At 40.5% G+C, this 25,872-nt stretch overlaps 3 protein-coding genes across 3 annotated transcripts in view; 1 reads left to right on the forward strand and 2 right to left on the reverse strand.

Moving 5' to 3' along the window:
* Nucleotides 1–6,812: 6,812 nt before the first annotated feature.
* On the reverse strand, nucleotides 6,813–9,818 carry LOC129779773 (uncharacterized protein K02A2.6-like). Its single transcript, XM_055787468.1, has one exon. It carries the CDS (start codon nucleotides 9,816–9,818, stop codon nucleotides 6,813–6,815), a length of 3,006 nt encoding a protein of 1,001 aa, XP_055643443.1.
* Nucleotides 9,815–10,768, reverse strand: LOC129779779 (uncharacterized). Its single transcript, XM_055787478.1, has one exon. The coding sequence runs from the start codon at nucleotides 10,766–10,768 to the stop codon at nucleotides 9,815–9,817; it is 954 nt and encodes a 317-aa protein (XP_055643453.1).
* A 1,475-nt stretch (nucleotides 10,769–12,243) lies between these two features.
* LOC129768189 (uncharacterized) overlaps nucleotides 12,244–25,872 on the forward strand; it is a 147,071-nt gene continuing 133,442 nt past the window's right edge. The window contains exon 1 of the mRNA XM_055769662.1: nucleotides 12,244–13,232. Coding sequence (XP_055625637.1) covers nucleotides 13,169–13,232 — 64 coding nt within the window. The 5' untranslated portion in view covers nucleotides 12,244–13,168. The remainder of the gene's footprint in view (nucleotides 13,233–25,872) is intronic.

Here is a 25,872-nt window from a genome sequence, read left to right on the forward strand (position 1 = left end):
TTCAACCAAAAATATTCCAATCAAACATGACAATTGGACTTTTTATTTTGATTTGTTGTGCAACGTAAGAACTTCACGACATTTACTAAGACGCGACGCGAGACATGACAAACACTTATGTCCGACCTCGTCGGACATTATCCCGTAGATGGGCAGCTTCGCGCCCGAAACCGGTCGACATTTAAGGTAATCTTTAAACCGTTTAAATAGTAAGAACAATAAGTGTCTGTCTTGTCTCGCGTCGCGTCTTAGTAAATGTGATGACAATTGAAAATTTTCGGAAAACTCTGAAGGAAAATGGAAAATTCGGAAAATTAAATTCCCATTTGTTCTGTTCTGTTCGTCCATTTGATGTTTGCGCTAGCGAAATTGATCTTTGTTCGAAACTGGAAATGGATTTTAATGTGATAAAACGCACTCCTATATCTTCTTCTGTCTATACCAATAAAAAAGTATCGCCGGATGTGTTGATAAGAGCAGAACTCAAGGAAGGGATTGTCCGATTCAGGGCTGTCTTTATTCTATCATATTTTCTGTATAAAACATTTATTCCATGTAACGGAGAAACATGTTATTTGCAAGTGGTTGAAAAATCTTGAACGAGAATTGTGTCTGAAAATAATCTAATATTATAGTGATGAGTTTTGTTAGAAATACTAGGAATTTTATAGTAAAAGGTAAATTCAACGGGGTCGATTAGAAGATCAATCAATGAACAGTTCTGCGATTGGACCCATTTACATGCTCATAGCTAGAAAACGTGAATGTTTGAAGGTATTGATAACAAAACACAAATGTTGGGCGGGACGAAGTTTGCCGGGTCAGCTAGTAGATGAATATAAGAAGCCATTGAAACACTGCTCACATAATTACTGTTTTCTGTACACTGCACTGCGATGAACAAAGAGGAGCAATTGTGTTTTTGTATTTCTGCGTTTGAATCTTCAAGTTTGATTGTTTATTTGTTCACCTAATAGCATAAGATTTTACATCTTTGAAATTACTACAAATTATAGGGAGTGCATGTTACTACTAATCATTTACGTACTATCTAACTTCAAAAATGTTCACTATATAAATTAATTCATTAAATTAAAGTACTCTTTGCATTGCTTCTTGAATGTTAAAAATGATTTCTGATTTCTTAGATTGCTTGGTAAAGAATTCCAGAGACAAATACCTCCCACAAATATAGTTTTGGCATAAAAAGCAGTAGAATGCACCGGTAAAACATATTTCTTTACTCTATTACTTCTAAAAGGTATCAGCTTCAATGAAGATATGCGGGGCATTTCGTTATAATTGTTTTATGAAGTATTAGGCAAGAGCGAACCCTGTAAATGCCCTGTAAATGCGAAACACTGTCCAGACGACCAAGATTGAATACAAACCGAACACAAGCATTAAGTGCGATTCTTAACCTATCTAAAGTTGGTATGCTCACTGAAAGCAGTACAAAGTCACACGTCACGAGATATGGTAGAATGAAGCTCTTGAAAATCTTCAGCTTAGTTTCCTGGTTCAAGAGAGATCCTTTCAACTGGAAACATCGTAGAGTTCTGTATATCTTGCCACATTGGCCCATTATGAATTTATTCCACTGGAAATTATGCTGGATAATGAAACCTAGACTAGTGGCACTTTCTACAAACAGAATTGTGTCATTCCCGATAATCAAATTCAATTGGTTAACATTATTACCCCGTGTAATAAGAAGAGCTTTTGATTTTTGTGTATTAAGCTTCAAACAATTTGCCTCTGCCCAAGTTTTTATAGAATTTAAATCATCGTTTACTAGTCTACAAATAGTCAAAGCGTTCACATTATTGTAGTTTGCGTAAAGCTGGACGTTATCCGCAAAATATGCACAGAACAATGTTTTACAATTCCTGGTAGATCGTTGATGTAAAAAGTGAACAAAAGCCTAGTACTATCCTTGGGGCACTCCCGATGTGACTGGAAGAACATCTGAAAGCACACCATTCATATAAACTGCTTGTTTACGATCATTTAAATAAGAATCGATGAGGTTTACCGCAGAAGCACTAAAATTAAATTTCGAGCTAAGTTTTTCACATGGCTGAGTATCAAATGCTTTAGAGAAATCCGATAGAATCAAAATTACTTTGTCACCACTATCGATAGCATATCCGACATCATCATACACTTTCAACATTGCTGTTTTGGTACTATGACCTGCACGATAACCAGACTGAAATGTAGCTACCAAATGATTTTCTTGTACAAAAGAGCACATTCGATCTTCAAGTATTCGTTCGAAGCTTTTAGATAGAGCGCATAAAATACTTATGGGTCGTAAATTATCCAAAGTATCTGGATTGTGCTTCTTTCTGAGTGGTATTACCTTAGAACATTTCCAAGCAAGAGGATATTTACCAGATACAATAATTCAATTGAACATGTAGGTAATCGATTAGAATTGGTGAAATGAGCTTTAAAAATTTCATAGGAAGTTCGTCTAGCCCCATAGCATTTGATGAGACCATATGAATGGAATTGATTACATCGTAATCTTGAATACATCTCTTGCTTGGAAATTTTTTTACAAGAAAATCATTTGGTAACAACATTTCAAACAACAACAACAACAACAACAACAACAACAACAACAACAGTAGATAATGAAACAATCATATCAGTAGTAAAATTAAGATAATATTGGTTCTTAGTATTATAACTCCTCGGATTCGACATCGAATTGCTCCATATACACAGCATTTACTCATACCGTTGGTATAAGTCAATCCACCATCTTTATGCGATTTATCGTGATATCGGTAAATCATGTTGCTAAAATCACCAAAATTGCAGATGACCTTTACAAATTCAGTTGATGGAAAAAACACGAACCTGCTGTTCTTATCATATCCTAGAGTATTCAGGAAAAAAGTACTATCATGGACTCGCAACAAATCAAGAGCACCTTTTCCAGCAATTTCACTAAATTTCTTCCAAACCTTCTTGATTTTATCCGATAACAACTGAAACTACCGATGGAGACTCTTTGACTATCATCGGAAATGTAAATACTAACGCAACAGACAGAGCAATCTGGTGATTACGTCTAGCTATGCGAACAAATGTTCATTGAAACGATTGATTGTTCGCATAAATAGACGCAAACATTTCCCAAATAGAAAACATATGTTTTAATCCGCCTAATCTCCTAGGGCCTCTTTTTGCCGATAATATCCTTCAACTGCCCAGATTATTTCATTGGAATTTTGCATGGTTTCGCATGTAGGCAAAAAAACAACAAAATTGCGTTTTCCCATCACTAATGGGGTTGGTGATTACGTTCACTATGCAAACATGGGCAGTATAGCGCGCACCCTTTCAGAACTAAAAGCTGTGTAAAAGTTATGCCAACAATTTTTATTGGGGAATGTTGTGTCTCAATAAAACTTGATTTACAAACACATACCGTTTTGTCTCATATTCCGAACACTTAAGCTTTGATGATCATTAAACAGTGTCTCATTACTCAAAATGGTACTCTTTCGCGAAATTAATTTAATTTTTAGATCCAATAGAGTCTTCTTTTTCATTTGACTACAAGAAAATTGATTTACAAATACATATTCATGGTGAAAAACTAAAAATATGTTTAATCACTTTTGTCTCAGATTCCGAACACCATTTTTGTCACTGACTCGTATTCCGAACACTCAAATTCCAAACAGCAAAAATGCTTTTTTTCAAATAAAATCATAACTTTCAAACTACTTGATTGATTCATATGATCGATATATCAAATTAAAGTCAATTAGCTAGTGTTATGTTATGTTATGTTAGCAAAAAAAATGGATTGTGCTTTTGTAATTATTGATTGTATTTGTTTCCTATAGTTTACATGGTTTCGGGACCAAGGGCGCTATATCGGTATCGATACTTCTAAATGATGTTAAAATAAAGTCTATAACCCAAATAAGGGTCAGGGTTTTAAATATTAAATTATTTATAACATTAATGTTCAGTAAATTCACATTTAAAAATGAAGTGTTGGCTATTTGAATCATGTGTAGAAACTTGATTGATATTCCGAACACTAATTTCAATGAAGATTTCTGCATAAAATATCATTTTATGTCATCAATTTATTGTAGTTTCTTACCATTTCTATCACTTAACATGATAACAACAAACAAAATAGTTGAAAAAACTACAAAAACAGAAAAAATTTGCATAAAATATAATTTTTTCACCCATTTATTGTAGGTTCATACATTCTCTAGCACTTAACATGAAAACAACAAACAAAATAGTTGAAACAACTACAAAAACCGTATCAACTTTTGGGTAAACCGATCACTCATGCTATGTCATTCAAGTATCATGGGGTCTGGTTCGACTCCAAATGTACTTGGGGGGCTCATATTAGGTATCTGAGTAAAAAATGCCAACAAAGAATAAACTTTCTCCGTACAATTACCGGCACCTGGCGGGGAGCCCATCCCGAAGATTTTATAATGTTGTATCGAACAACTATTCTCTCAGTGATGGAGTATGGCAGTTTCTGTTTTCAATCAGCTGCCAAAACACACCTCATTAAACTCGAGCGAATTCAGTATCTTTGTCTCCGTATTGCGTTGGGATGTATGCCCTCAACGCATACCATGAGTCTCGAGGTTTTGGCAGGCGTACTCCCACTAAAAGATCGCTTCAAATTATTATCTCTTCGGTTCTTCATCCGGTGCAAGGTTATGAATCCAGTGGAGATCGGAAATTTTGAGCAGTTGATCGAGCTAAATTTTCATTCTGGCTTCATGAGTTCATATCATGAATTCATCTCCATGCAGGTTGATCCTTCTTCATATATTCCCAACCGTGTTTGTTTTCATGACTACATCAATTCCTCTGTGCATTTTGATCTGTCCATGAAGCAAGATATCCATGGAATATCAGATTATCTTCGATCGAGGATCGTTCCCACGATCTTTGATGCAAAGTATGGGGATATCAATTGTCACAATATGTATTCTACTGATGGGTCTTCTATGAATGAGTCCACAAGATTTGAAGTGTTCAACGAATTTTTTAGCACCTCCCACAGTCTTCAATATCCTTGCTCAGTGTATATTGCTGAATTGGCAGCGATACACTGGGCGCTGGACAGCGTCGCCTCACGACCTGTTGAACACTATTACATTGTAACGGATAGTCTTAGCTCTGTCGGAGCTATCCGTTCAGTGAGGCCGGAAAAGCACTCGCCGTACTTCATTGAGAGAATACGAGAAATTTTGAGTGCTTTATCCAGACGCGGTTATGTCATTACCTTTGTCTGGGTCCCTTCACATTGCTCCATTCCGGGCAATAAGAGGGCTAACTCATTAGCAAAGGTAGGTGCAATTGAAGGGGATATTTATCAGCGTCAAATCGCCTTCAATGAATTTTATTCTTTAGTCCGCAAAAATACCATTACTAACTGGCAACGCAAGTGGAATGAAGATGATTTGGGCCGGTGGTTTCACTCGATTATCCCTAAAGTTAGCCTCAAACCGTGGTTCAAGTCTGGACTTGAGTCGGGACTTTATTCGTACCTTCTCCCGACTCATGTCCAATCACTGTTCGTTAGATGCACTACTCTTCCGCTTTAATTTTGCCAGCAGGAATCTCTGCGTTTGTGGCAAAGGTTATCACGACATTGAACACGTTGTTTGGTCGTGCGAGTTGTATCTTGTCGCCAGATCGAATTTAGTAAACTCCCTTCGGGCCCGAGGGAGACAGCCCAATGTGCCGGTGAGAGATGTGTTTGCTCGGTTAGAACTTGAGTACATGTCCCAAATATATGTTTTCCCTAAAGCTATCGATCATCGCGTGTGATTGTCTTTATACCCTTATCCCCTCCTTTTCTTCCTTCGCGAGCAATCGGTTCTCTTCTTACTAACAGTAGAATAAGTTGTAAATGTAAATACATAGTAGTTATTAGATAGGTTTAAGAGTTTAGTGTGATGAGTGTGAGTGAGAGTGTGAGTGTGAACATTGTCAATATATCCTTATATCCCATCCTATTCCTGATAAAAATATGTCACCCTTCTAAACTCGAGTCTACCACGAGTAATCGTACCTTATTAACAATAGAATTAAGGAAAATTGTTCATAGATATATAGATATAATTAATATGTTTAGTTAAGAATTCGGTTCCTTCAAACTTATGTAATTGAGCCTGTAAAAATAAACGAATTAATAAAAAAAAATCAACTATGTATCGGTATGCGTCGAGTGTTTCCAGAACTGAATTAATTCAACTTTTTTGAAAAATTCCGTGATCCAGATTAAGATACAAAATGAAAATTGGACATGAAACATTTGTTTTGAAACATAATATTATTGGGTTCAGATAGGACATATTCACAAAACATTGAGAAAAAGATCAATGCTACCCCATTTTACGGTATTTATTTGTTTGAAAACTTACTAGAAACATTTATTCGAAATAAAAATTTATGCTTCAAAAACTATCTCTGTATTGCTTATTTTTAATTCTAAGACATCTTAAAAAGTTACGTTATATCGAGGTATGACTGTAGTAATAAGGAAATTTATTATTTGTATTAAAATGCAATAAAAAATTTTACACGTACCTAATACGAAAAAAAATCCAATTAATATTGTTGTATTCGTATTTTCCGGATGGAATCGGATTTAACCAATGAAACGCGCATTCAATTGTTCACTCTAGTAACTTCCTTATTTTTTTTTTCATTTTTACTTCCCGTGTTCCCAGATATTTTATTCAGATACAACATATTTCTCTTTCTGTCAATTAGTGGTTTATGTTCGAATTATTTCACTCTAGTTCAAAGTCATCGTACCGCAGAGGACGTCTAGCCTCCCGCCTCGGTCTCTCTAGTGTGCCTTCACGTTGTGACCTCTCATCGTTGACGATAGGTGTGCTGGAAGTCTGATGCGATGATGGAAATGGGGTGCCCCAATCCACGTTACTCTCAGCGACATCGGATTCCTCAACGGTTGTATGTTGCTGGCCAGCGAAACTATCCTGGCTTTGTTGTAGTTTCTTGAGATGAGCGGAATTCCTGCGATATTTTCTACCATCTCCTGTTTCCACCAACACACTGTTACCCTGCCTTTCAATCACTTTAGCAGGATTAGCGTGAAACATTGGCGAAAGTTTATTTTGTGGTAACAGGTTACGCATTAGAACTATATCTTGATGTTGAAGATCCACCTTGTTCGTTTTATGATGAGAGTCGAAATATTTCTTAGAGTTGCTCTTATAAATTTTGTCACAGTCTCTGATCTCTTCATCCTCGTGAATTAATTCCGGAATCTGTGGAATCCAATCTCGGAATCTTCTGCCCAACGCAATTTCTGCTGGTGAGCGTCCAGTTGCCGGATGTCTTGTTAGGGAATAAACATAGTTTGCCTCCTCCAAATTCCTTTTCCAGTCAGTTCCATTTAGCGCAGATATTCTCAATGTCTTCAGAATGGTGCGATTTTGTCTCTCTACCTCTCCATTGGCCTGTGGCCAATATGGAGTAGTATGCTTAAGCTGGATGCCATGAACTTTACAAAAATCTTCCATCTTCTGACTGGTGAAGTTACGAGCGTTGTCGGTAATCAATACTGCTGGAATTCCCATTCTCATGAATGTATGGCCCAGTCGATTTAATATATCATCAGTTGTTGTTGATCGAAGTACATCTATGATACGGAATCGACTGTACAAATCAATCAAAACGAGGATCGAGTCGCCGGATGGCAGCGGGCCTAATATGTCCATTGCCAACACGTACCATGGCTGTTGAGGAAGTTCGCGAATATTCATAGGTTCTGATGTTATTGTTCCTGTCACCAACTGGCAATCCAGACAAGATTTTACCATCTTTTCTGCGTCCTTGTCTACGTTCGGCCACCACACTTTGCTGCGGAGGCGTTGTTTTGTCCTTTCGATTCCCGGATGTCCTATGTGTGCAAGGTTCAGCACACGCTGTCGGAGATTGACTGGCACCACTATTCGATCACTTCGAATTATTATTCCGTTCATTTCACTCAATTCCTCACGAAAAGGATGATATTTCTTCAGATCCTCACTCCATCTGTCAATACGAAGCGCTTCCTTTACTGCAGTTAATTGTACGTCCTTCACCGTTTCCTTAATGATTTCGTTCAACGAAAGCGCCACCGGCCTTGATATTTCCAACACAGCAAGTAGTTGAGATTCTCCCTTTCCATCATATGTAGTACATTCTCGAAATTTCGGAAGTCTTGATAGAGGATCCGCAATATTGGCTTTCCCTGGAATATGGACAATTTGAAAACGGAATGATTGCAGTCTTAGGGCCCACCGCTCAATCCTCGAGCACTGCTTCCGCTTTGAATTGAAAATTACTTTCAAAGGTTCGTGATCGGTTACTAACTTAAATGTTAATCCACGGAGGTATGGCTCCAATCTCTCCACCGCCCAAACTAGCGCTAAGGCCTCTCTTTCGTTTTGAGCGTAGCCTCTTTCCGCCGATGACAATCCTTTACTGATGTAGCACACTGGTCTTTTCTTTCCTTCCTTAATCTGAAGCAAAACTGCTCCCAGTCCTACAGGACTTGCGTCGGCTATCAGAATTGTTTCATCATACGGCGAATAATAACCCAGGTTCCTCGGGTCTGCCAGCTCCTTCTTCACTTTTTCGAATGCCTCAGTGTGTTTATTGCACCATTTGAACCGTATATTTTTGTGAAGCAGCTCTCTCAACGGCGCGGTCAACGTAGAAAGATTCGGAATGAATTTACCTAGGTAATTCACTAATCCGAGAAAGCTGCGCACTTCTTCTACATTCTCAGGATTGCGAAATCGACGAATGGAGTCGACCTTTTCCTCCGATGGGCTAATTCCTTTTCCATTCAGATTATGTCCCATAAACGATACTTGGGTTCGTCCAAATTCACATTTTCGTTCATTTATCGTAATTCCATACTCCTTCAAGCGATTCAAGACCATGGAAAGAGCTTTGTCATGCTGTTCTTGATTTTTACCGTACACCAGAATGTCATCTATAAAGACTTTCACTCCGGGTATTCCGGCTAGAACTCGCTCAATCACATTTTGGAACACCTCCGACGCACAATTCATGCCGAAAGTGAGGCGTTTGTACCTGTAGTACCCGTTGTGTGAAGCGAACGTTGTTATTGCACGGGACTCCTCTGCAAGTTCAATCTGATGAAACGCCTTGTTAAGATCGATCTTAGAGAAAATTTTGCAATTGTTCAAATGTGGAATTATGTCATCAAATGTGGGTAATGGGTGATGCTGTGGAATAATCGCTTTGTTCGCCTCACGCATATCAACACACAAGCGAACTTCGTCTATGGTGCCGGATTTTGGTCGAACTACCAGACGAGATATCCACGGCGAATGTCGTGGCGCTGGTTCAATTATATCCTGCTTCAATAACTTCTCTATTTCTCTCTCAACTTTCGGTTGCAGAGGAATCGGAACACGACTTTGTGTGTGTTGAACTGGTTTGACTGTTGGGTCCACCTGCACGGTGACTAGGACATCCTTCACCTTCCCGATCTTTTCTTCACTCGACTGAACCGCACAAATAGATGTGTCTATTTTAAGGATACCCAGTTCCATTGCAGTCTTCCGTCCCAGTAAGTTATTGCCGCCTTCGCGGACGACATACACCTTGTCTCTTATCGATGACTTCTTGGTGGCAATTTCTGCAACAAACATCCCTTTTACCGATAGTTTATTATTCCCGTAAGCTAATAATGTTTTCGAAACATGACCGGTATGGTAATGAACCTTCACTTCATGATCCTTCAGGTACTTCATGTTTCACTGCTAATAACGTTAACTCCTGCTCCGGAATCGATCGTCCAATTCAATTTTACTCCTCCGATCTTACATTTAACCATTTCATTTTGGTCCGGATTGGTTGCAAACACAAAGTTGACGTTATTTCCATCTTCAGATGTTGAATCTCGACATTCCTCTTCCTCAGTGTCTGAATTATCGCTCACGATTTGACGTACTTTTTTCTTTCCACCTTCTTTGTTCTTGCGTGAATTTTTCGGCTTAGTTTTGCAACATCGTTTAAAATGTCCCAGTAGATTACATTTTTCACACTTCTTGTCACGTGCCGGACAGTCTTCGTCGTTTGCGTAATGGGCCTGGCGGCCACACCGATAACATTCCCTCGAGCTAGAAATGCGATTTACCTCTTCATGCTTCTGTAGATTTCGTCGATGCTTAGCGATGGTCTCAAGTGAACGACCCATCTCTACTGTCTGTGCAAGCGTCATGTTACCTTTCGTTAAAATCTTGGCTCTCAATTCGTCAGAGTGTCCTCGCTCGAAAATTTGCTCCTTGATGTTTTCTTCTAGCCACTCTCCATACTCGCACAAATTTCCTTGTTCACGTAAGCGTAGTACAAATTTCTCGATTGATTCATCCGCCGCTTGTTCCAGATTTCTAAAAATATGTCGCTCTCTTGGTAAACATTTCAGCGGCAAAAAGTAATCGTCCAGTAGTTTAATTGCTTCTTTGTAAATATCCGACCCGTTCGGAACTTGTATCTCATCTTCTCCTTTCAGATTGAAATAAATATCTTGCACGTCGCTGCCGGCGTAGTGTAGTAAATATGAACGTTTTCGCTCTGCTATGGTAACATTGTTTACCTCCAAGAATATCTCGAAACACCGCTTCCACTTCTTCCATCGGTTTGAAACAGTGGAGGTGTCGCTCGGATCAAACCTCGGTAAGCCTGAATTTACTGGTTCCATAATACTTCTTCCGACGGACAATTTGTAGTCCGCTTCGCGCACTTTTTCTTCGTTCCGTTTTATTTGTTCCGCTTGCTATTTTTATGGCTTCCCCGTTTTTTCACGGCAATATATGCAGAATGCTTTTTTCCACGTTTCTCCCGCACGAATTCAATCAAAACCCGTATCGAAACACTTTTCTGTTGTTTCCAACCTCTGTCGCCAAATGTTGTATTCGTATTTTCCGGATGGAATCGGATTTAACCAATGAAACGCGCATTCAATTGTTCACTCTAGTAACTTCCTTATTTTTTTTTTTCATTTTTACTTCCCGTGTTCCCAGATATTTTATTCAGATACAACAAATATAATTGATGCAGCCACTGTCATCATAAACATCATTCACCCTTCCATTAACATTGATCTTCCCTTTACTTGCCACTAAGCCAGCTGTCTTTCTACTACCCCATCCCCCTGCGAACCCCAGCGAAAAATAAGAAACCAGCTGTGGTGTCCTCATTTCAGACCAGATCCTGGACCAACGTCAACCCATTTTCAGTGCGTCTGAGAAGCATTTCATTGATAAATACTATGTACCGCGTGCAGAGCATCTGAGAATCTCGCGGTCGCTCTTATTATCTTTCTGTACTCTCAAACATCCGAATGATTTTCAGTCTCTGAGCACAAATGCATACACTCTATAGGAGATGGAAAATACCACACTCGGAAGCCCAACTGTGAACCTTTGTTTATGTTTTGTCCCCCGATGGTTCGCTTCAGTACCACATCTGCTTTGCCATAATTCTGACTCCTCTCCCACTATGCTGCTGCCGGCTCGGTGATAACTCTGGCCCAATATATAGCGTGACCGACTTTCGTCGACAGGTCAAGCACACATTCCCAAACAAGGCGGAGCTCGTTTGTGTGTCGGATCCGACGCCGGGAGAGTGCGCTCCACGCTCGTGAGCACCCAAAACCAAGAGCGAACCGCTTCCATTCCGGACTGGGGGGATATTTCCGATAAATCCAAATAATGATAACAAACCGTGGTTCCAGGGAGTGGATTTTATCAATGAAACGGGTACTGAGGAGCGTTAGATGGTGCCCTCCGCGAGGACTTTCTTTCGCTATTAAAATGCAATGCGTCTTCATCGTTTTGTTATTGGTTCGAAGCAATGGAGAACACTCCATACATAACTAATAATCCCTTGTTTGAATGTGTCAATAAATAATATACAAAATTTACCGCCCTATCATTGTTCATCGGAAACATTTCAAAAATTTCTTTTCATAATTGATGTTCTCTCAGTCTCTTTCACTTTCTCTCCCCCATTGGAGAGGAAGGTTCTCGCACATACACGGAAAGAATTCAACACTGCTCTCTCCATATCAAACGCATTCTCCGAAATCAGAAGTTCTTATCTAGCTCACACCACACTAACCAGGACAAAAAAACACCAACAACAGGATCGCAACACTTTCGCGAGGGATCGCTCCGAGCTCTTCGAGGTGGAGAACCGTGCGAAACCGAGGAAATTCCATTCATAAGCTGCTCTCGGTTCGCTTCGCAGTAGAGTCTCGGCCGGCGCCCAGTGAACAGCAACAGTAATCAGACAGAAGAGGGATTCAGTCCGCATAGAGCACCACCCGAATCGCCACAGGAAGCAATCATCATTCCAGCCAGCTCAGGATTCAATATTCTGGAGGCCAGCGGAACGCCAAAGCCGAAGCCAAAGCAGCACAGAGCAAAACGGGAACTGTGATTTGAGTTTTCGAAGGGGGAAGGAAAAACAAGTGTTCTGTGCCATTAGTGCGGAGTGTGTCTCTGTGTGTACCGTTGGTGAGGTTTTAAGGTGGGGTCCTTCAAGTGGAAAAGCGTGCGCTCAGGAGGAAAGAAAGAACATTCCTCACCCTCCGCTGCCGTTGCTCTCATAATAATTATTTACTTCTTCTGATGGGGAAGTGTTTCGCTCCAAGCTTCGCATTCGACACTTAATTTTCCCGAGCGTTGTCTGAGCTGGCGACCGGTGCTGGAGGAAAACCTCCCGGAGTGTGCTTCACAGTGTGATTTTATCGGAGAAATAGTCCTGTGAAGTGAAACTGTATTCGGAACATCACGAGTGAAAGTGTTTACGGTATATACGACGGGAAAAACAATGGTACAGTTGCCACAAAGGTTGTCGCAAACCACAACTACACCCCAGGGAGACATCGTTGTGCGTTTGGTCGATTTTAAGTCAACAACCGAGATGACCCGTTGCTAGTTGGTGTTGTGTTTTGAATCAAGGCCTCACTCCACTCCGAAGACCATCGAGCTAAACAATCGTGTGAACTGCAGGAGATATCGAATCAAGAAACAATACCAAACCATACATATTCAGAGCAATAGTTGTTTTTCTTGGGTCTTCACAATCCACCGCAATGTTTTCGCTCTGCTCGAAACCCGCATCAACCGCTTCCTCGTCCCATCGCGTCCAGCAGCACGGTAAGTGATTGCGATTAGACAACGTGTTCCATCATTTATGGATGCTATACAACTCGTGCGTAACCGCGCTCGCTAATGGAAAGCCGAGCTTTGGCAAAGTGTTTGACCCAGCGGGGGGCGGATTGGCGAGAAAAATGCTTTTGTCCAAAACCTCCTGCGGTGGGAATACATTTTGTCGTTCGATTTGTGTTATTTATTTACTTGCTTTGATGAAAATATACGTGTGTGTCCCGCTATATACATTTGGGCGGGGTGAGCGTTAGATGTTTGTTGAATTATTCTTCCAGCAGGTCACCCCCTTTGTTCGTAACCGTTACCGTTACGAAACATGGACGATAATTTATTCATTGACACATGTGGTAGACATTAAGGTTGGGTGTAAAAAAGTTTTCTGATTTAGACTATCATTGGGTACGATTAGTTTCGAGCGCACAGTTTTTCTGAACATTATTATTGGGTTGTCCGAAATGTTCGTTACGCCACTGATGATGACCGTGGTGATAATTATCGTTTCCCACCAGGGCAACCCGAGGGGACCAATTGAGCTACCTGTTCAATCTGAAATACAGTAGAACCCATATTATCCGCGAGTGAATAAGCGGAAGCGAGTTCCATAGTAAATATACTACATGAGCTGAAAAGTCCTGGGATTGTAATGAAATTCCTCAACATAGTTTTCTTCGAGGGCAATACCCTTGGTATAGCGAGCTTCGAACATTTTGATTCCCTTTCTGTAGTACGAAACGTCTAAGTCTTCGAAATATGCCTAGGTGCCACTCTGCAGACTGCCTATTGGACTCAGGAGTGTGGTAATGGATCCACGTTCATCCATTGTCACAAAACGTCGGAAGAAGTCCACTCGATTACGCTTCAACAATGCCAAACCGGCATTGAATCATCAACGCGCCGCTGTTTTTGGTCGACGCGGCACCCATCGCGCGGATAGCTTTTTCATGTACAAAATGTCGTGTAAAATGTATCCCACTCGTGCTTATGAAATGCCAACGGTCTCAGCTAACTCGCGTAATTTCACATTACGATCGTTCAAAACGAGTCGTGCGCTTGTTTTACGATTTCTGGATTCGTAGCCTCTTTTGGACTTCCAGAGCGAGGTACATCTGCGGTACTTGTAAGGACCATTTGAAATTCACTAAGCCGCCGATAAACTGTTGTTCTCGAAGGAGCAGAAGTGGAACAACATTTCGTCAACCACTGCATTGATTGTTCAGGATTTTTTTCCCATCAAAGAAAAATGTTTGATCAAAATACGATATTCCTCTTTTTCCATTTTCTATACGAATGCTCAGGTAGTGACACTTAAACAACTGTAGTTAGTGAGCAAATATACAAAATGTCATGAAACTTCACATGTAAGCTAGTGACAGATGAACCTCTCGATATGAATCTTGTTCATTTTTAGTGGCGCTATCTGTTGAAAAATCAATACTAACAAAAGACTTTCTAATAAAAAGACGGGTGGGTAATGTCGGGGACATAACCGGAGTGACGTAGGACTATACAAAGGGGACAGCTTTTGTTAAATATATATTTTAAATAATTTGTTTTATTTTCTTCTCCTACGTGAATACCTACCTATCTACCTGAAAAATGGATTAGTTTACTGTTTACTCTTTATGAGCATGTTGATGGTTCTGAAAAGAACCTTTGGTGTTGTGTTTTTGTTATCACTCGATATTCCTATCTTGTTCTGTTAAACCTTCCTGTTTAGCTATTGCGTTTGTCACTCGCCACAGCTTTCACAGTTGGAAATTTTTTCCCATCCAGCTTGTGACATGTTGTTCAGTAAATTAAATTTAATGCGACGTGACGGAGAAACACTTTGCCACTTACTAAAAAGGTGCCTTGATGAGCGCCGAACCGAAGTTCCTGTTCTTGATGCACGTTTTCTGATTGTCGTGAGCAGCTTTGCAAGCCAAATCGAGCACTCCGACGGCCGAAACTCTATAATCGCTGTTAGGTATACTGGTGCTCCGGCACCAATCCGTTCGGCCTAGTTACCCTTGCGGAGCAATTGGCGAATACACCTACGGGAAACTGCAAGCCAACACGGTACGAGCGGGATTTTCGGAAACTCCTTTGCCATGTCCAGACATGGCTGCTTGGGTTGGTTTGTTGATGTGTTGTGATGCGAACCGATGTGGTTTACGGTTTGAATGAGAATGATCGTTACGGCAGCGGAGCGGGGATTTTTAAGCTGACTGGCTGGCTCGAGAATTACGCATGTGTGAGACTGCGACCAATGTTTCGTTCATTTTTTTCTTTTTCCTTTCCAATCGCGCTTCATTCTATTTCGCTGCTGCTCTGGTTGCCCGTTTTGGTCGGTACGATTTGAGGAGCACAAAATGGACCAATCAAAAATGGGCACATAGTGCATTTTGACAATGCTTGATATTTCACAATTATTCAATTATTTATCTCAAGAAAAACGAAATGTTATTAGTTATGATAGATGCGTAGATATATTTCCTATCAATTGATGCAAAAACCTTTGCGATCTATTGAGAAATGCTCGAGTTATAAGCGTTCCAAATCTTGCATTTTTTCCTACTTGTTCAGTGCCTAGATTTCCATTTCACCCCCTATATCTTCCGGTTAGACGTAGTCCTACGTCAAAAGTGCTTTATTATATTTCTTTTCCTTCATAAATAATATCCAAAATGATAACCTAGCAAATTAAATAAAACGAATGCGTAGTCCTACGTCCTAAGTAGAGATGGGCAAATCAGTTCATTATGGTGAGCGGCTCGGAGCCGTTCAGCTCATGACTTGACCGTTTGGAACAGCTCTTAGGGCTCAGTTGAATTTTGCGGTTGTTCACACAATTGTATCTGAAACGGTAACCCCCATGGGACATTGTAAAGCGTATGTTTTATTAATAGACAGAAAGGAAAAAATAAACGAATTATATTTGTAACTATACAGCCTTCTTCTTCTTCTTAAATGGCACCAACGTTCCTAGAGGAACTTCGCCGTCTCAACGTAATATTACTTGCGTCATTTTCATTAGTACTTAGTTGAGATTTCTATGCCAAATAACACGCCTTGAATGCATTCTGAGTGGCAAGCTCTAGAATACGCGTGACCACAGTGCAAGTCGGAGGAAAGTTCTTTTACGAAAAATTCCCCCGACCAGAACGGGAATCGAACCCGAACCCCCGGCATGTTAGGTTTTGACGCTAACCACTCGGCCACGGGAGCACAATTTTTTGATTATACACGATAGAATGCAAAAAAAGCACACAACAAAACCCCCCCAAACTATACAGCCATTCCATGCCAAACCGATATAGTGGTTCTTAGATTTTCGTGAAAAGTAGTAGTTTTGTTACATATCGCAAAACATTAGACCCGTTTTTTTCAGTAGGGTGACCATTTCTATTTTAGGGATGTCCGAAAAATCAACTTTTTCCTCTTTTTTCCAAAAATGCCTTTTTTCAAAAAGTGAAAAATGTTTTTTTGGACCATCGATTAACTTTGAAAAATCATAACATAAAAACGAAAGAAAACGGCTCTCTAGTTTCGACAAATGTTACGTGAAAAATCCTCAGCTTTTCAGAAAAAATATATAAATATACAGCGCACTTGGTCCCTAGACTATGAAAACAATAAATAATGAATACAATCAATAATAACTAGAACAGAATTCGAATTTTCTGCAGGTGTAGTATTTTTTCAAAGAAGACCACGTGATTGGCTTTAATTTGATATGTCGATCATCTAAATCGATCTAGTAGTTCAAAAGTTATGAAAAAATTTTGAAAAAAGTCATTTTTGGAAGGTCACCCTAATGAAAAAATAAAAAATACGGGTTAAATTTTTTGCGATAAAGAACAAAACTACCAATTTTCACGAAAATCTGAGAACCACTATATCAGTTTGGCATGGAATGGCTGTATATACAAACTAAGACTGCTACGAATTCTAATAGTATGATATACAACAAATACTGAATTCTAGAATCCAACTTTGGAGATGCTGAATTTGAACAACGGGCGAACCAGAAGTAGCCAAATGAAATCGTTTGAAAATATATATATTCAAGATTTGTGGGTTTCGTCATATTCGTATTTCTCATATTTCCTTTTTTCCATACTTTCCATATGTCACACAGAGACAGCCACCCTCTATCTCTATCAGATTAGCAAATGCGAAGATAGCATTATTCGTTTTATTCTAAGTCTGTTTGTTCTGCATGGAGACCCATTACCATTATCAATTCATTACCTGTTCGGGCACGGACAGAGAAAGGCACAAATTTTCTGTAGCAGAGTTTTATTTGCTCAGCTCAATAAAGATTAGTTTCAGCTCTCTTTCTTCACTACACAATTCTGCCTCAGCGCTAGCTATTTTTGGACTAGCTTATGAAGGACACGGTTTTGCGGACGGACGACAGCCGTACTCCTTTAGATGCTGCTAGCCTCGAACGAATAGGTAAAATGCCCTAGGCGGATATAAATTCAAGCGGCTAAACAGCAGAATTCTTTAAAAAATATACCAATTTCAAATATTACAATTAAATAATTTTTTCCACGTTTTCAGTAATAATGTAAATTTGTTTTTGTTTTCCTTTTTAACTTTCTATACGACCCAAGTCTGACGGCTCCAATCCCACAGTTGATCGGTTGCCCAGCGGTGCTGACATTACCAATCAATCATCAGCATTGATCTTTTGATTGTTTTGATTCAACTCGCGAAAATAAATTTATGCGTTTCAACAGTCACGTTTAAATAAAATATAATATATTTATTTGCATTTGCAAATAGTTATTGATATAATAATGTTTTTTTTTAATTCTGTGATGCGTTGTATTATTTAAAATTATTTATTTAATTATTTATTATTTAAAAACGAGCAATTTAATATCTTCAAATTAAAAACCTTTTTCTATCTGGCATCTCTGCTACAGCTAAAGAACGGAGAGGGACAAACGAAAGCAAACTATGTTACGGTTTAAAAATATAAACCGCAACAAAACAGCACTTTTTAAATTTTAGCAAGATGCGAATGAAAAATAAGTATAACATTCAAAAAAACAACTTACCAACACTAACGAAATTCTTAAATACAACAACCTATGTTGAGGCACAGCATGCTGTCGAAAAAAAAACAAACGTCGAATGACAGATGTCTAAAAAGAACTAACAACATAAACGAATAAACAATTACCACACAAACAGTCATGGGACCGGTTGTGAAATTTACGGTCCCAAATGATTACAACTACAACGGAAAGAATGTCTGCAGGATAAAAGAGAAAGAGAGAGAGAGAGAGAGAGAGAGAGACAGACAGAGAGAGAGACAGACAGAGAGAGAGAGACGAAGAGAAAGATCGAAAGGAAGAAATAGCGGTGTTGTAAAGTAAGGTTGAAGAAATTCGACTCCTTCTTAGCCCACGGACCGTCGAAGGAGTCCAATCGTGATAGAGTCAAGAAAAGAAATTCTAAAAGTGAAGTGCGAAAGAAAATAGGGGATGGAGAAGTTTCTGCTCCCGGGAACCGTCCACGACGGGCGACATCCACCCTCCTCGCTATAATACCGACGGAGAAGGTACCTGACAAATATGTCAGCAAGCCCCCTTCATTAACGCTGCTCCACACGCATACAGGTGAGTCGGTTGAACGTTTTGGAGGCCAGTACGGTGAGGTCTGTTAGAGCCTGGCCCCCGATCATCGTACCTGGACCGATGAGACGGGCTCCTGTGTGCGGACATCGTGCGTGAGTAACAAGACCCAAACCAACCTCTCTCTTGTTACGCCACAATAACGCGTGAAACTTAAAATTGTCTTTTCTATGTTTTTTCTTTAGTGTATAAGTCAATTTTGTTTAGTTAGTTCTGGTTCTGTAAATTGTCGTTAAATGTAATTTTTTTTGATTGCCATAATAAATGTACACCAAACTAACTCTTACCATAAACACTGAGACCACTGGGCTACATCGAGCGACTTCGGAGTGACAGCGAGAGTTCCGGAAGGTTTAGACCATCAAGAAAGAGGAAATAGAGAGAGAGAGAGAGAGAGAGAGAGAGAGAGAGAAGGGAAAAGGAAGGCGATGTAGCGTACGACGGGGACTTGGACGGCGACCTTCAAGCTAGACGGAAGTCAGAAAACGTTTCGAAAAAAAAGGAGATTTATCTGGAGAGGCACAGCGGAAGTTAATAAAAGATTGAGAAAAGCGAATTAGAAAGTTTAAAGTAAAGTTGGAGATATAGAAAGCTGAAAGATAGTGGAGGAGTTGAAAGCGCGAAGGAACGAGTGTGGAGCGCGAGTTCACATCTTGATCCTGAGAAGCAAAAATAGCCAGCGAACACCTGGACGAAGTTCGACATCGAACCTCACCACGAGTCCGCTTTGTTCTTGGTTGAACAAGCGTGAGTCCGCCTTGTTCTTGGTTGAATGCCGACCGTGAGGTTAACTTCCATCTCTGAGCTAGCCAAAACTTACAACTGATGTCCTGTCACGAAGAGCGAGAGACAGAAAATTCTTCCGCATCTCACAACACGCACTCTCTGCAGCTCAGCCGCTCTTTTCAATTCCTCAGCTCTTCAGCTCAACAATTCTGTTCTTCAGCTCCGATGTCAGCTGATAAGCTGTTTATGATTGCAAGTCGATCCAAATCCGCTCACTATGATGAAGCGACTTGGATGAACAGCTCATGAATGGATGGCACATCTCTAGTCCTAAGCGGTCGTGACTCCCTATACTTATAATTTCTTTGCAAATTCAACTTCTACGTTTCACAAGAGTATTCTTAGAACCAAGACACTTTTCCAGTAAAATATTTTCTACTTACCTTGCATTCCATTTCAGTTGATTTAATGGCACACAGTGATGGCATTTTCACTAAAATGATACTACCGCGCGCGAATTTCATGATGAACCGAGGATACAGTCATCACTCACCAAAGAGAAACAATACGCTTTTCCCAAATATAGAAAGAGCCACTGTGCGCTAGTTGGGAGAAATCTTGGTGCGAGTGATTCACACTCTCTCACACTCTCTTTACTTTTGGGAGATCGATGGGGCAAAAAAACAGCAGTGAAGCGCGGTAATCCGCACTCTGCCACACTGAGGAGCACACTGAAGAGTACAGTGAAGAGTAAACTGAAGAGTGCATTCTCATACAACATATAATCCACTCGCATTTTTCTCTTCGGTTCACTTTTTTCAGAGAACCACAGCGCTAAGTTAATTGAAAACCACTTATGTTCTTTTACCTGTGCGCATCCACCAGAGCGCACACTGTAGAGAGTTTGTGCGCTCTCATTCCATGCTCTAGCGCGACCTTGTGTTGAGTGAAAATATAACTGCTTTTCCATCATCTTGCGCTCACACATATCTAAAACGACATCACTGATGGTACACAACATTTATTTATTATTTTTTTTATTCATCGTCTTCGAGAGGATCGTACAGACTGGTTATACTTACGATATATTCTTAATCCTAGCTTTAAAACAATTTTTAGTCATGTTGAAATCAAAAATTTGGCAGACATTGTTGAAGGCTCGGAGGCAGGAACTTAATGGGTTATTGTAGCCAAAGCATGTTCTATGTCCGGGAACAGCAATTAATGTGGAGAATCGCATCTGACTTTGAGGAACGTTTATTGGAATATGCAGAAGAAGATCTGCACAATCGATGTTCTCACTGAGGATGTCCTATACAATCAGTCGTTGCATCTTCAGCCGCCTTGCCGTGAGCAATTCCAAGTCGATTAGACGACAACGTTCCGAGTAATGGGGAAGATGGGCGGGGTCATTCCACGGGAGACGTCGCAATGCAAAGCGAATAAAACATTTCTGTACACGCTCAATACGTACAATCTCGGAAACGTGGTATGGGGCCCAGACCGGTACAGCGTACTCTAAGTTGCTCCTCACTAAACTACAGTACAAAGCCTTTAGTGCATATACGTCGGTGAACTGTGACGCATTCCGACGTATAAATCCCAGGATAGAGAATGCTTTGGAGGTGATAGCAGAGATGCGATCGTTGAAACGTAGCTCAGAGTCCATGATAACACCCAAGTTCATGATAACACGATCCAAGAAAAAAGTGTCGATGTTGTATTGGTAGTTTATCGGCTCGTAGCAACGACTAAAAGTGATCACCTTGCACTTACTTGTGTTCACACCAGGGCTTGGAAATATTGGGCTTGTTAACTAACATTGAAAATATATTTTTATCAGTTTAACGCGTTTATTTTGCTTGTCGATGCTGCTGTCATTCATTCGACGGCAAACAAATTTACAACTGTGTTCATTCATGTTCATTCTGTGCCCTCCGAGCTTTACTTAAAGCTCGAGTCATGAGAATTCATTCACATTTATTCATTGCCATTGAATTGTCAGGAATGTTGTGACTGTTCATTTTCAATATCCCGATATGTGTGTGATTTTCTCATTGAGTCAGTGCCTTGCTTATTCAGTTGTTTCTGAAGTTACTCCGAAAGGGCAACGCAAATCGGTGGCGCAAGCGGAAATGCCAACAAAAGAGCAAGATCTGCATGTACACTCACAGCTAAGGATTGCTTATGCTTGGACGGCGAGGGGACATTCTGCAGAATCGATCCGAGCAGCGAATGCAAACTTCGTCAGCCAAAGCTGAATGTTGGCATTTTAATCCGCTAATCCTATTGCATAGTTTGATCCGTTTGCAAAAGGAAGCTCGAAATATTCCCATTGCGGTCGTGTCTTGGACACCACCATTTTTTGTTCGTGTGTTCAGAATTTAAAAAAAAATGTTTGAAATTTGAGTCAAGACGGTATTTTTTACATCGGAATTCTTCTTTTGAAGGATTTCTGACAAGTGGAATTGGAATTGCATATTCACTATGTGAAATGAAAGCAATTTAACTGAGACGGAAACCTTGCATGCTTGAACAATTTAATTTCTTGTCACTATTATGAGCATTCTGTACTTTCTTATCTTCCTCAACGAATTTCTCCGTTTCGTCAGTGTCCGAGAACGATGCTGATAGTGAATGAACTGGTATGTTAATGTCAATGAATGACAAAACTAGGGATATTTTCTTTTGCTCACATTCCGTGAACGCAGAACAGAACGAAAAACAGAATGAACAAAACTGGATGTGTCAACTGTGAGTGGCTTGCTGTGATTGTGAGGCTTGGCGTTGGTTCATTTTCGGTATCCCAAATGCAATGGTATAATGATCGAATGTGGCCGGAAATTCGGCTGAAAAGATTGATGTGACACAGATATTTCCAAGCACTGGTTCACACACATGCCGTTATCTTTGCACCACTGCGCTAGAGAATCGATATCGGCCTGCAAGCTGCAGCAGTCCGCAGCTGATTTGATGACTCGGAAAATTTTAAGGTCGTCGGCAAACAATAGTTTTTGAGAAGATATTCGTAGGCATAAGTCATTAATGAAGATTACAAATATCAATGGCCCCAGCACACTCCATTGGGGGACTCCAGACGCTATATCGAATGTTGTGGATCGTGCTGAGTTCACCTCAACAAAAGCTTTCCTACCGGTCAGGTAAGACATCAACCAATCGGATATCCAATCAGGAAAACCCATGTGCCTCAGTTTCCTCACCGTAAGAATATGCGGAGCAGTTTCGAAAGCCTTCGAGAAATCAATATAAACAGGGTCCACTTGGTTTCTGTGTTCAACTTCACGAAAGAGCACGTTGGTGTATCATAATAAATTGGACGTTGTGGAACGATGGGGTACAAATCCATGCTGGAACTCAGATATCATCGGTTTCGCTGCGGACAGTAGCACTGTATGGATCAGTGATTCGAGTAGCTTCCCTAGGCAACATAGGATGGATGTTCCACGGTAATTTTCGACGCGCCGCAAACTGCCTGATTTGTAGATAGGAATCATCTTTGCAATTTTCCATAGGCTAGGAAATGTTCTTTCCTCGAGCGACTTGTTGAAGAGTATTGTCAGAGCAAAGGCCAATGATGAAGCGCAGTTCTTCAACATGATAGGTGCTAAGTCGTCCACTCCGGCTCCTTTCATCGCGTCTAGTTTTTGCAATGATTTTAATACTTCATCATGGGTAAAATTGAAAAAAGGTAGGTGGATATGATGCGGCGGTAAGATGCGAAAACATCCAGATCCTGGTTGAGGCAGCTCAGTCTTGAAAACGCTTTGGAAGAATCATCGAAAAAGATCAGCAGCTTCATCAGGTAGGTTTGCTGTTGTGTTACCGTATTCGACAACTTGTGGAACTCGATTACTCGCTCTTTGTTCTCTAAGGAATTTCCAGAACGCCCGAGGGTTCCGTTTCAAATCAGATTCAAGCCTCAGCTGGTAGGCCCTGTAGCTGTTCTCTACAAGATCCTTATAATATGTTTCCACGATGCGAAGAGATTCACGGTTTTCGTTTGATTTATTGATGAAGAATTGTTTGAGTGCTTTACGTAGTTTGTTTCGTAGCCTTCGCAACTCTGCAGTTCACCAAGGCTTCCTGGTGTTCCTATTAATAGAAAGGTGGCGGCGGGGTACATTCGAATATATGATCTCAAACAGAGTAACATAAAACATATGGATGGCGGGATCAACTGTATGACATTGAAGAAGTTCCTCCCAGTCGACCAATGAAAATACGCTATTTAAAGAGTTGAAGTCACATCGTCTAAAATCCAGGCCAAAGGGATCAGTCATGGCTGAAATATGCATGTCCATTTGTAGTTCGAATGGTGGGTGGTGCGGGTCTACGGGTAGAAGTGGTGATTCAAAATTATCTGGAGCGTTTGTAAAACCAAATCAAGTAGTCTGCCATTGATGTTCGGAATAGAGTTGATTTGTACGAGGCCATAGGATTAGATGGATTCAGTGAGCACGAGTTCTGGATCGCTAGAAGCATTCACAGGCAAGTGTCCGTTGACATCCTCATCAAAACCCCAATGCAGATGAGGAAGATTATAATCGCCGAGCAATAAAACGATATCGTTAGCCGAAGATCGGTCCGTCAAGGACTGAACAGCAAAAGTGTGGTTGGAATAAACAAACCTCGGTACAGTGCAGTGTGGATTTCACTGCGACAAGCACTCCGCCACCTCTTGTGAAGTTTTAGTGCGAAGGCCTCTGACATTTTGGTAGTAAATGGAGAAAAAGTGTTGCTTTGGCGAGAAACTACCGCAATCACCACAGTCAGCAACCAGGAACATAGGATGATGAGCTACAGGATCATTCCGTTGTGTCGATGCGTTTGTCGGACGCTGGTGGCCCGTAGATGGCGATGGGCTAGAAGTGTTTCGCATTTCAGGCAGCGGATTGTTCGGAATGAATGTGTACTTGCCTGCAATTATGGGTTGGATGCCAACTGCTCCGCACTCGAGCACAGGACCGGCACGACTGGGTGTCGCTGACATCAATGGTTCTACTGTGACGAGGGAGTCAGAGGCATCCATAGAGCTTGCAGGTGTGCGTCCCGGTTGTCTGGTTTGTGATTCATACGTGGGTAGTAGACTAGGAATAACATATGTTACTGAGAAGGAATTGCTCGAATCACAGCTGTACTTAACTTAACTTTTTCGTTTGAAATTTCACATGCTATAATCTCGCCAGAAGTTGACAGTTCAGCCGCTTTTATTAGTATTTGTGATACTTTATCTAGCTTATCAACACTTGTTTATATAGTTCTTAGCATACAGAAACAAGTTGGAATGCATTGGACATCAACAAAAAAAAAACTTAAAAACTGTTTCTTGCCTACGACGCAACGCACTGTGCGACGCGTCCATCCAAACAACAATTGTACGTTCACAGAAACGCTTCCCAAACGATTTGCTGTTAAAAGATTTCAAATACGCCTACTACTACCGCTGCTATAAAATGAACAGTGATTCCGGATTCTAACTGAATCAAACCATAACGTATAGCAGACTAATTATGTTAAGTTGCAGACTATGATAGCGATGTAATAGCTGTTACAATTCTCAGTTATAGCCTTAATGCGGAACGGAAACGAGGCATTTCATAGATTTGAGAGTAATTATTTTTTTTATCTGTGCTGTAACATCATTACGCCAACATCCGCCCAACCTATTTGCTCCAATATAAATACCAGCGAAAGAGATTGAACCAACCTTGAAACCATTCAATGCTAAGAAGTCTTGTTCCCTCGTGATGATCCTTTTGTTTGCTGTCACAACCGGTTGCCGGACCCGATGAGTCTCGATTGTCTCGGGGTTTAGAGAGCTTTTAAATTAGTGTCGCTACAACTGGAATATGCAATTTGTTCACAGATTGCAGCAATTGATTTTTTTTTCTCGGTTATCCGAAGGTCTACCCCAATTTTGGTTGACAAATTCAAATTAATTAGCCGGTGCAATTAGGGGTTGTATTGTGCAGTCTGGCCCCGTGGACAATATTTGCAATGCCGAGGCAAAGTTGTGTAGGGGCGTTTTCAGCAAAACATCGCTTTTCACTCACTGCCTGCTCTCGCTGGGTCCCGGGGTCGCGGGGACGCCACAGTGCAACAATGGAGTAATCATAATTTCCGGATGAATGATCTCGGCAAATTTGCCGACCAGCACAGCAGCTCTGTGGATTTGGCTCTTTTGTCCTCTCTCGCTGGTCATCGAGTCGGGTATTCGTTACTACAACATGGATTGGATGGGCGAAACAGCG

The sequence above is a fragment of the Toxorhynchites rutilus genome, chromosome 1 (assembly GCF_029784135.1).
Source record: "Toxorhynchites rutilus septentrionalis strain SRP chromosome 1, ASM2978413v1, whole genome shotgun sequence".
NCBI classification, from domain to species: Eukaryota; Metazoa; Arthropoda; class Insecta; order Diptera; family Culicidae; genus Toxorhynchites; species Toxorhynchites rutilus.